Genomic DNA, 11,495 nt, shown 5'->3' on the forward strand with positions numbered 1-11,495 from the left:
AGCTTATCCTGAGATTGGACTACCCAAATTTCAAAAACTCCGACCTCGGGAATGTATATCTGCTGGCAAAAGTGGAACTCATAATGTGTGTGTGTAAAATCCATCAAAATTTCAAATTGAAATTAGCTGGATTTAAAAATGAATTAAAAAAAGAGGGGACTATTATTTCAGAAAGCTCAAATGATTTAATTAAAAGCTCTGTTTGCCAAGAGTCTGCATCATTTTGTTACTTTTCAAAGTGTACTAAGAGTCCAGGAAGTGATAGTATTATCAACAAATTGGAACTATTGCTTAATAACCATGAAATAAATGAAATTACACACAGCCAATGGAAAAGTACTGAGTAATTAATATTCTTTATATTTTGTTACGCAATCTACATAATAATAATGAAATTATTAGATTTTGTATGTTTAAATTGTTAATTCTTTTGATTATCCATTTTTTTATTATTATTTAATTCAGTTAATTTATTTTGAATTCGTTTGAACTGAAATCATTGAAGAAACGAAGACAAAAGAAGATTTTCTTAATGATTTAAGACAAAAATGGCCTGAATTGTTGAGACATGATTTTCTTGCACGATCTCAAGCGTCATATTTTACTGACAAGAAAGAATCTGTTGAGGATGGAGAATTTATCGTTTGGCTTGATTTTTCTGAAAATTATAATTTTACTGTTCAAAATGCCATCCAATCTCATCATTGGAATACCAGTCAGGCTACAATTCACCCTTACGTTGTGTACTATAGAGAAAATGAAGAAATGAAACATATAAACTACGTTGTAATTTCGGAAAAAGTTAGTCACGACGCGAGCTCAGTTCACCTTTTTAATTTCAAATTGATACAATTTCTAAAAAATAAGTTTGGAGCGGATAAAATAAATTCATATTTTTCGGACGGAGCTGCTTCTCAGTACAAAAATAAGTATAATTTTGTGAATTTAATAAATCATAAAAAAGATTTCAACGTGGACGCGGAATAGAATTTTTTTGCTACTTCTCATGGGAAAGGAGCATGTGATGGTTTGGCAGGAAGTTTTAAGAGGCAAGCTTTTCGTGCAAGTCTTCAACGGGAAAGCGATAAGCACATAACTAATGCCACTTCATTATTTGAATGGGGTAAGAATGCATTTAAAAAAATTAACTTTGGTTTTTGCTCTCAAGAAGATCATGACTCCCATGAGAAGATGTTTAAATTACGTTATGACGTATACGATGTGTAACCATAAAAAATACACGCCAATATTATCATTACAGAGCTCTAATAATACATCACTCGAGTGCAATTTTTCGCCAAAGACATTAAAATCGTTAACAATAAAGTTTAAAAAAAAGATATAAAGCAATACGTATAAGTTATAAGAATTAATTTAACAATTATTTAACTTCTTTGTTTTTTTATTTATGAAAAAATATTTAATTTATTGTATTTCATTTGTTAAAATAAAATTAATCATAAAATACCGATATTTTAAATTAAAACATGAAGTATTATTCCTTATTTATAATTACTAAGTAACTCCAAAGATAAGTCAATGACTAAGATACTCAAAAATATTCAATTTAAAGAAATTATATTTTTATTATTATTTAGTTCGAATATCATTTTATTTAAAACAAGAATTGTAATGTTAATTCAATGTTTTATAATGAATAGAAAAAAATATGGGGTAAAAAAAGTATGGATTTTTAATACTTGAAGAATAGGAAATTTCAGTTTGGCCTTGAAATATTAATAGCGGGTATTCAATACATTTTAGTGGATTAGGGAATTTCCGTCTTAAGTATTTCTTTGAAACTATTAAGCGGGTAGGTATTATGCATATTGTTCTACCACATTCATGCTAATTCACTGCAAGCAAAATGTGAGACCATCATCCCAACATACAATACTCTAAGCGTCGCGTTGCCATAAACCGCTATACCGCTATACCGCAGCGCTGACCGCCTGTCATAAAAAATTTTTTTTGCTTAATCTAATCGCGATCAGTCAATCTTTTTTGCGGATTTCGTTACTTTAATGTTTATTGCAAAATACTAAAAAAAATTTTTTTTTTTTTTTTTGAAAGAGAAGTCATTAAAATTTTAATTTCTTTACTTTAAAGATAATTAACAATTTGAAAAAAAAAAATTATTTAAATTCATACATATTTTCTCAAAGTACAAGTTTCGAACTATAACTCCTGAAAATTTCATTAAAAAATCACCAATCGTTTTCTAATTATTAATTTTTTTAACTAAAAGTAGTAAAAATTTTCAATTAAAAAAATTGTTTTTAAAATTAAAATTAAAAAAAAACTGAGCGGGGGATTACTTGCTCATAATGACTACTTTATGAAAAAATACTCACATTCAAATTCGATGATCAAGTGGAAAATGGGGGATCCACTTGACGTGTTTTTATTCAAATATATATATGAGGTGTAATAAAAAAAAATGCGAATTTTCTATATCTTTTTCTACAATTCTATAGAATATTATATTTATAAGTAATGCACCTGTGATGGGTATTACAGCTTCGGTGCAGCCGAAGTAAAGTTTTTTTTCATGAAGCTATATAAATATATGTGTATAACCTTATAACTTTAAATTGTCAAAATAATAGTGTATAATACGAGACGTGTTATGTTATATACATAATATATATATCATAGAAGCCTACAAAAATTTGCGCCGGAAGCATTTATACAAATTATGGAAATAAATTTTTTACATTCGTGTTTTGTACAGCAATCCCAATATTTTTTTTTTTTTTATAACTTAAAAAGCTCTGTGTAAATTAGCAAATCGAGTAAAGACATATACTTATTTAATTAAATATATATATTAAATATATTTACATCATTATTGTTTATATGCACAGAGAGTTTTTTAGAGGTTTAAAACTTGTATTTAGATAGATAGTATGAAAGAATATATATATATATATACATATAGAAGATATGTTAAATGTGGCCTTACCGCAAAAACTCGACATGAAGGAATCATTTTTATGATTTTTAATAATGCTTCGGGTGTAAATTTTAACAAGATTCACAGCACATATGTCTTTTCGTATTACACACGTACTTAGTTTTTGACTTAGTGGTTTAAACAAAGCACAACCTCACACAGAAAACACTTTTATACATATGTACATAAATGTCCACCCTTGACTGTTTACATTTTTTTAATTTGTGTTTTTGACCATGCACTAATTACAGTTATTGAGACCAGGCGAAGTTGGCGATGGACAGGTGAGAAAGTAAATAAGTTGCAGTATGCAAAAAATTTGTTCTGGATTCGTAGTACTTGCTCATTTACAGCACTCTTGTTTGAAGGTTATAAGCCCATATTGCGAGTACCATACATATGCACTTAATTAATTAAACACGCATGCCCACACCAAGTTTGTTTCCACATGCTTCAACAGTAGCTGTAGTTAGTTGTTAGTAGTTGTTGAGTCTCTTTGTAATTTTTTTTAAATATTCTTAAAACTATACACTTCATTGGCTTTGCAATTTTATTAGTCTCACCCATAAGCTATTTAAGTAACTTAAACGTAAACGTTGCAGCTCGCAGACACTCATACAAATAATCACAAAACCCCTTATAATTCAACCGACTATGCCATACCTATGTTTAAGAAGTATAATATATAATATTAATATATTTACAAGTGAGGTTAATGTCGCTTAAGTTAACTATGAGCAGATTTGTACCCAATGTGGCGAATCACATCTCTGCTTGCTGGTTTGTGCTCTATTGTCAAAAAAATGACATGTGAATGCAAAAAAAGTTATCCAATTCGCCTCTTCCAATTCTGGCGGGAAAAGAAATTTTAACTGAAAGAAGGACATTCAACACTTGTTAGTTGCTTTAGTGTATGATATTCCAATCTTGTTATCATATAAGTTTTGCTGCCAATATCGCAGCAATAGTTCTAAGAATTAACAAGTAAGGAAGGGCTAAGTTCGGATGTAACCGAACATTTTATACTCTCGCAAAGTCAAATGGTATACTCGTTTGAGATTTCTTTGTGAATTGACTGATATTTTCGGTAGAAGGTCAACTATAGGCACTGGGGTCCACATATTTAGTACTTAGGGGCTTGAACAGTTTTGGTTCGATTTAGACAATTTTTGGTCACAAGGTGGCATACTTTAAACGTATTATTCACGCAAAGTTTTACCCCGATATAATCATTGTTGCTTGATATGCAAAGTGGAAAGTGAAAGAATCAGATGGAATTGAAAATGGTGTTATATGGGAAATCGGCGTGGTTGTAGTTCGATTTCGCCCATTTTCACACTATGACATAAAAATATAAAAAGAACGTTATGCACCGAATTTGGTTGAAATCGGTTATGCAGATCCCAAGATATGGGTTTTCACCTAAAAGTGGGAGGTGCCACGCCCACTGTCTACTTTTGAACGCGGTTCCTATAAAGTCATCTCATACCATCCCAGAGATAAAATTTAATGTCTCTGGCGTGTTTCGTGCTTGATTTATCGCGCTTTTAGTAGTTTTTAACAGTACCGTTTATGGGGAGTGGGCGGAGTTGCCACCCAATTTCAACTAGTTTCACACTGTAGGTAAAGGTTCTAAAAAAATTTTCTTCCAGTGAATTTTGTTATTATAGCTTTAGCGGTTTAGGAGATATGCATATTAAACCTATTAGGGGCGGGACCACGCCCACCTAATGTGATCCTGTGTACCAAATAACAGTCTTGTATCTTATTTCGGAGCTTAGTTATGGCAATTTATTTGTTTTTGATTAATGGCGTGGCAGCCGATTACGCCCACCTGCAATACCAACCGTCTCCCGGTACCAAGAAACATGTCTACCAAGTTTCATAAAGATATCTCAATTTTTACTCAAGTTAGAGCTTGCACGGACGGACGGACAGACAGTCACCCATATCTAACTCGATTAGTTTTAGGTGATACAAACAACCGTTAGGTGAACAAAACAATTATACTCTGTAGCAACAGGTTGCGAGAGTATAAAAATACCCGAGTGAATTTTCAAAATACATACATAAACACTTCATTATTGCTTAAATTTGTATGAAACATCTCATTTCGGTGTGAAATATCCAACGCAGATTTAGCGATTGAGATGTATTTCACATTAATACATTCACGATTTAAAGTTGTCATATTATATACAACATCATTTATAAATGTTCACTTGTTGTCTTAAATATTACATTTTAAATATAAAGTTGTTGGTCAAAAGTATTTTGACAAATCTGATTTTTTTTATAAATATTATTTTTAATGCTTTTATTAGCTTATTTTTAAAACGGCAGATGTTTTCTCTGGTTGCAACAGTCCGGCAGACGGTAATATATTATTTATATATATGTTACTACTGCACTGAATAGGTTTAATGTAGAAACGGTTGAAATCGGATTCTTATCACCCACCCACAGGTTCAATACTACCATTCTCTCCAATATACCTAATAAAAAATTTTCAACCTTCCGGCTTTATACCTTTTGTATAAGTCAATATGCAAGATACCTTAGTAAAATTAACTGAGCGTATAAGATAGGATATACTATAGTTTATGGCAGGGTTCTATATTGTGAGATCAAAAAACATATTTTATTTTTTTGCATATTTAAATAGATACATACATGTTTCAAGATACACTCTCAAAATTTCCGCCGCGGTAATCGCCATGAAATTTTCTACACATGTTCATCTGGAGTTTGTGCAAAAATATTGAAAATTTGTTTATTTAAAATAATAATTGGTAACGAAAAATAGCCAAAAATCGGTTTTTTTTCTAAAGCTCATTATGCTGGCATTTTTCATGTTTTCTCCTTCGTTTTAGTACCATGGAAACGGAAAAGTGTAGGTGTCTTGCGACACACCTACGGCTTCAGCAGGCCCATTGCGATACCACCGATACCAAAGACCCCTCACTCTATTGGCTCCTCTTTGAGCCACCCCGTGATTCTGATGAACTTCATCAGTATGACAAGGTTTATCTGTGCAACCTCCAAGACGTCGCCAAGAAACCTCGATCGATGGATTCTTTTCCTATAGAGCGCCTTACAATCGCATAAAAGATGTTTAATGTTATCCTCCTCCTCTACCCCTTGTTTCCACAATAGTCGTTATATGTCGTTCAAAGTCTACTGGCATGTCTGCCTATTAGACAGTGGCCTGATAGTACTCCTACTATAGTTCTTATATCATTCCGTTTAAATTTTAATAGTCGGTCCATATTTCATTCATGCCACGTAATTTAGACGAACCGGGACCGAATTTAAATTCAACTCTGTTGGCTTTCGAAAATTCACTGTTCGAGGGAGGTACCGTTACTTGGATCACCAAAAAAAAATGTGTAAAGTTTAAATAACCTTCGACAAGTGTGTTATGATAAAAATTCCAGTAAAACCCGCAGGTTGTCGGGCTAACAAGGTAGAAACCCCCTTATTACCGAAAATGTGTGAAATTGTTCTACGAATTGCCCCGACTCACTTAAACAATTTGGTTGCTTGGTGTGATAGAAATGATTTGCCATTGAATATCAATAAATGTAAGACGATGTGCTTTTCCCGTAGATCTGTGCACCGCTCTCCCTACGTAATAAAAAAGAATAGTCTAGAGCGAGTTTTAACTTTTTTGATTTGGCAGTTAATATGGACCCTAAGCTTGTGTTTGGTTTCCATATTGATACCATGGTCTTATTAGGTGTCCCCAGTTTTGTTAAACATTGGTCTAAATAATTTGGAAATCCGTATATTACTAAAACACTTTTTACAACTTTGGTTAGACCTATATTGGAATATGGCTCTGTTATATGGAATCCTAGCTACTAAATCCATAATGATATCCTGAACCGATTTTGCTTTGTGTGCAGGTGCATTGTTGTGTAACAAAATAACTTTTCCGTGCTTTCTGGCCAATTCTGGTCGTTTTTCGAGCAATACATGGTTCAAATCGATCATTTGATATTTCACAAGGGTTTTTTCGGTTTTCTATTTGTCTTTCATTCAATTCATGTGGCACCCATTTTCTACACTTTTGGATCTTTCCCATAGCTTTTAAATGTTAAATTGTGTGTTTTGCAACTTTTACATGACTGCCATTTGCTTTCGGCTCAAAGTATCAACTTCATCCAATATTGCTTGCAGTTCTTGGTGGTCACAACATATTTGTATCTTAACGCTCACTTAATACCGGTATACGAGATGTATTGAAAAAAATCTCGAATTTTGAATTTTTTTTGAAAATTCCTTATTTATTCATCAATATCTATTTTGCCCCCTTCAAAGTAATCACCCTCGGATATAATACAATTGTGCCAACATTTTTTCCAATCCTCAAAGCACTGCTGAATGCGCTTTTCGGTATGGCTATCAGCTCTTTCTTTCTTACTTACTTACTTTTTTCGTACTTACACCGTAAGTAATATATAATATTACCGTCTGCCAGACTATTGCAACCAGAGAAACGTTTGCCGTTTTAGGAATAAGCTAATCAAAGTATTAAAAATAATATATATAAAAATGAGATTTGTGAAAATACTTTTGAATTTTTTTTTAATTTTCAAAACGTCTGCCTCGAGGTCAAAATGATCTGACATTAATTTGGACGTTACATTCATTGAACTCTTAATATTACCAAATTGCAGCTTTGTTAAAATACTTTCGAAAGTCTTCTAGTTTTCGTACCTCTATTACCTTAGTGACGCCATAGCTCCCTTCGCGTGCTTAGTGGCTCCCGATCTCATATAAGGTAGGTATAGGAGAATCTTTTAGCAAAATATCACCTTTGCTAAAGTCATACAGTCTGCCGACTGTGGCTCTGAGACCATGATGTTAGTAAACATAATCTAATGACTTATAGCGTTTAAATCTTTAGTGCTTCAGTTAATGAATAATATATTTATATAAAATAATATATTAATCTACTACAATCTGGAATAATCTATTATATACTGGTAATCTACTAGAATCTGCTCAGTAACATTTTATTTCTCACTCGAAATAATTAATATAGCACTAAAAATGAACAAAATCAAACCATAAATTTTTTTACAAATTATGTTTTTCTGACTCCAGCGCTATATAACAGACTTAGACCTCATAAGAATAATTTCCGAATGTCTATTAATGTATCTTAAAATATATTTAGTTAATACATACATAGTTAGTCATACACACAAATGAAATTATTTTTGTATATGTATATAAATTTAGTACATTCGATTAATTATTTATCATGTTTATCTCTAGAAAAAAAATCAACGTCCTGGCGAGGTTGGTGACACTAAACAGGTTAAAGCAATATATATTTTTATTTATTGCTTCAATTGTAGACTATGTTATTTAAAAGTTCACTTTGTTTTCTGCATTTCAAAGTTTTGAAATATTTTCAGAATTAGTTTTGTAAATAAAAACCAGAATTACGCCAAAAGATATTGATTATATAATATATTGTAATTTCTCATACATTCATATATACATAGACATGTAATTAATGATAAATGCAATTTAATTAAGTAATGAGAATATTAAGTACTACATATATTGTTTGTATTTATTTACAAATGTGTAAATTTTTATCATAGAGTAATAGATTCATCGAAATATTGAGATAAAGAAATTTGTATTTAGCATGGATAGTTGTAACTACAATATATAGTTGTACATTTACTAATAGACATACATATGTGTGCAGTTTCTTTGAAGTGTAAATTCTACCCTTTATAAATGGAGTTAGCTTTTGACCCCACTTAGCTTTTGGTGCTGTTGTGCAGGAGCGGAAGTAATTAAATTGGTGGTGATACGTCACAAGATGTCAATGAACTGTGTTTAGATTTTACCCTTTTTTACGTTCATACAATACCTATCTTTCGTTGAGTTCTAGGTACATATGTGACAAATTCAATGCAATGAAGAACTTGAAAACTAAGGTACGAGTAAATAATATTGATAAATAGATACAGTAGTAATACCAAATTCAAAGTGGTAATCCCCATTTATACAGCTTGATTCTGAAAAGCATAGCTATTACTAGAATCCATGCTGAGTACTCTCAGAAAATAAAATTACTCAATACTAACAAGTACTCAAAAGCTTTACAGAAACTTAAAAGTATTCAATTACTTCCGATTCTGGTAGTGCCACTAATAATACCAATTTTTAAATTGTCACTATTTGCTTAAAATTCACTATTTGTCAATTTTGATTTCTTTGTTACATCAGTTTACAACTATTTCTGAAACCGTTGATCACTACAAGTGCTTATTTGGGTTAGAACGTAGGGTTGATTCAAAAATCGATGGATGTCACTTGGACAGATATTTGTCCTTTGTGTTACCCAAAAACTCCTTTAAGTGCATCACCTCATAGATCGACGAAGCGTTTTGAGCTCACCACAAATTGATTAAGGCGGTCAATATCAGTCTCACCTACATCGCTAGCTTCTCCAAACGTATGTCTATTTCAATCTCAATCTGGCAGAACCCGGGCAATAGAGAAGAAAGTGGCAAGATGACGCTGGAAATATAAATGCAACATTTAATGATAATACTGGGGTAAACATAACTACTTGTAGGCATACCATGCAAATTGTCATAAATAATCTGGAATTACGAGCCTTTTTCGGAAAGCAGTGTTTTGCCAACCAATTTAATGGTATGGTGGATTATAATTAAGTTTGGTGCTGGGTAGCTTGATATTCATTACATTTTTCAAAAAAGACGTTTTGTCAGCTGTTCAGACATACACAACAAAAAAGCACTTTCATGTAGATGATTCAGCATAAGAAATTTGACACAATTCATTTGAAACACTTGCAGGTTATAAAACACAAATATTGAATTATACATATATATTAATATTAAGTGAAATTAAATTTTATTAACTTGATCCCCAAAAGTACTGCGTCGCCACAATTCCTCATAGCATAATTTCTACAATTGCCTCGCTTGTAAACGTAAACAACAGAAACATTACAAATTTCGGTGACACACTCAACACTTAAAGCATCTTTTACCGAGTTATTTGAAAAATTAAATTATCTAAAAACAATTTAGCAGTCGAATAATTTTTAAAAATTACTACCAAGTATTGCTTTTTTTTTACTTCAAGTATATTTTCAATCACAATATATGTATCAATCCGCTAATTTTGTTGACTTCGAAAACGTACTACTGCAAAGCATCGATACAGTATGACTGCAGTATTTATAAATCGTCGGTATGCAAAATAATCAGGGATGTTGTGGAATTCAAGACATATTATATTTAAGTTGTTGTCAGAATTGCAAACCAATTCTGGTTTTCAGTGGTGTCACAGAATCTGATTGGATTTTAGTATTTTCGTATTTACGCAAAATTAATAAATTGGGAAGCTTTTGATTAATTTAAAATACTGAATAAAGTCTACTAAAGTATACAATGAGTTTCGCTATTTAAGCTTTTATTTTATTGGAAAAAAGCAACGAAAAAATTAAAAGGAAGATATTAAGAGATCACAGTAATTCATTTGATGCACCAGGGAATCGCATGTGAAATGCTAACTTTACAGGCTTATATCACATTATCGACTGAATAAAGACGCATTTGGGTTTTAAATTACATTATTATTACGGTGTATTTTTGACCAAAATGTGATGAGTCTATCCATAACAGATGTTGAGATCCTCTGCTACCTCTCTGTTGTCGACAGGACGATTTTCAAGCGCTGATTCTTTATTTTTTTTTTCGTTATCGTCATTAACAGCGGTGGATAAACGACTTGCATGAGACAAGTCTTCACTGAATGCCTTGTGCGTGTATTTGCAAATACGTGTGATACGTGTGTTGTGGTAAAGTTGACTCACCAAAACACTTCTGGAACATAGCTCTAGCCGTGATTCCATTGGAACTACAAAATTTCAAGCACACTCGCTGTTCAACTTTTTTATTCATGATAAAAATCGCTAGACAAACTTTTCGAGTCAGAAATAAACAGCTGCCAAATACACACTAATTGACATATGAAAATCAGACTTCACACAAACATAAAAAATATTGTACCAATCCTGCTACGGATCAAATTTGATCTTTAATAAATATTTATTATACAATTAATAATAATAAAAAGGAAAAAAATACACCTTAAAAAAGGTGGATGACACATTTATTTGATAATTAGCAATGTTTAAATGATTGGTGGAACGTTTCGTAGCGTAAACGCGAAAACACTTTTAAAGATTACACTGGGAAACAGTAGATTGGTTTTATAAAGTTTCTTACCCGATTTTGTATGATTTTGCCATCCTATTTGCATTCCAACGGCCCCAGTATCGCTCTTCCATAGTGCGTAAGTCCTGATGAAAGCGTTCTCCTTGTTCTTCGCTTAAGTCGCCTAAATTTTCTGGGAAGCGGTCTGAATGGCTGAAGAAGAAGTGCATCTTGATGCTCATCCTAGTCTCTGGAAGTGCAACATGAGCTATTCAATGTGTTGAATGTAATATGGTGACTTTTTATTTCCTGAGTAC

At 31.9% G+C, this 11,495-nt stretch overlaps 1 protein-coding gene and 1 long non-coding RNA gene across 36 annotated transcripts in view; one reads left to right on the forward strand and one right to left on the reverse strand.

Annotated features, from left to right (window-relative positions):
* Positions 1-11,495, forward strand: part of bt (projectin protein bent) — a 110,495-nt gene that overhangs the window by 51,172 nt on the left and 47,828 nt on the right. For 22 of the 33 annotated variants that reach the window (XM_070112640.1, XM_070112662.1, XM_070112637.1 and 19 more), the window contains 2 exons: positions 3,208-3,240; positions 8,243-8,284. The exons of 7 other annotated variants lie outside the window; for them this stretch is intronic. In XM_070112640.1, coding sequence (XP_069968741.1) covers positions 3,208-3,240; positions 8,243-8,284 — 75 coding nt within the window. The remainder of the gene's footprint in view (positions 1-3,207; positions 3,241-8,242; positions 8,285-11,495) is intronic. 4 more of the 33 variants (XM_070112644.1, XM_070112653.1, XM_070112649.1 and 1 more) reach the window with 2 other exon arrangements.
* Positions 8,599-11,495, reverse strand: part of LOC138858147 (uncharacterized) — a 43,682-nt gene continuing 40,785 nt past the window's right edge. The window contains exons 3-5 of one of the 3 annotated variants that reach the window (XR_011397373.1): positions 11,251-11,428; positions 9,573-9,723; positions 8,599-9,508 (exon numbers count right to left, since the gene is read on the reverse strand). This is a non-coding gene — a long non-coding RNA (uncharacterized lncRNA). Of the gene's footprint in view, positions 9,724-11,250; positions 11,429-11,495 lie in introns of all 3 variants that reach the window. The other 2 variants (XR_011397371.1, XR_011397372.1) reach the window with 2 other exon arrangements.

The sequence above is a fragment of the Bactrocera oleae genome, chromosome X, assembly GCF_042242935.1.
Source record: "Bactrocera oleae isolate idBacOlea1 chromosome X, idBacOlea1, whole genome shotgun sequence".
Classification (NCBI taxonomy): domain Eukaryota; kingdom Metazoa; phylum Arthropoda; class Insecta; order Diptera; family Tephritidae; genus Bactrocera; species Bactrocera oleae.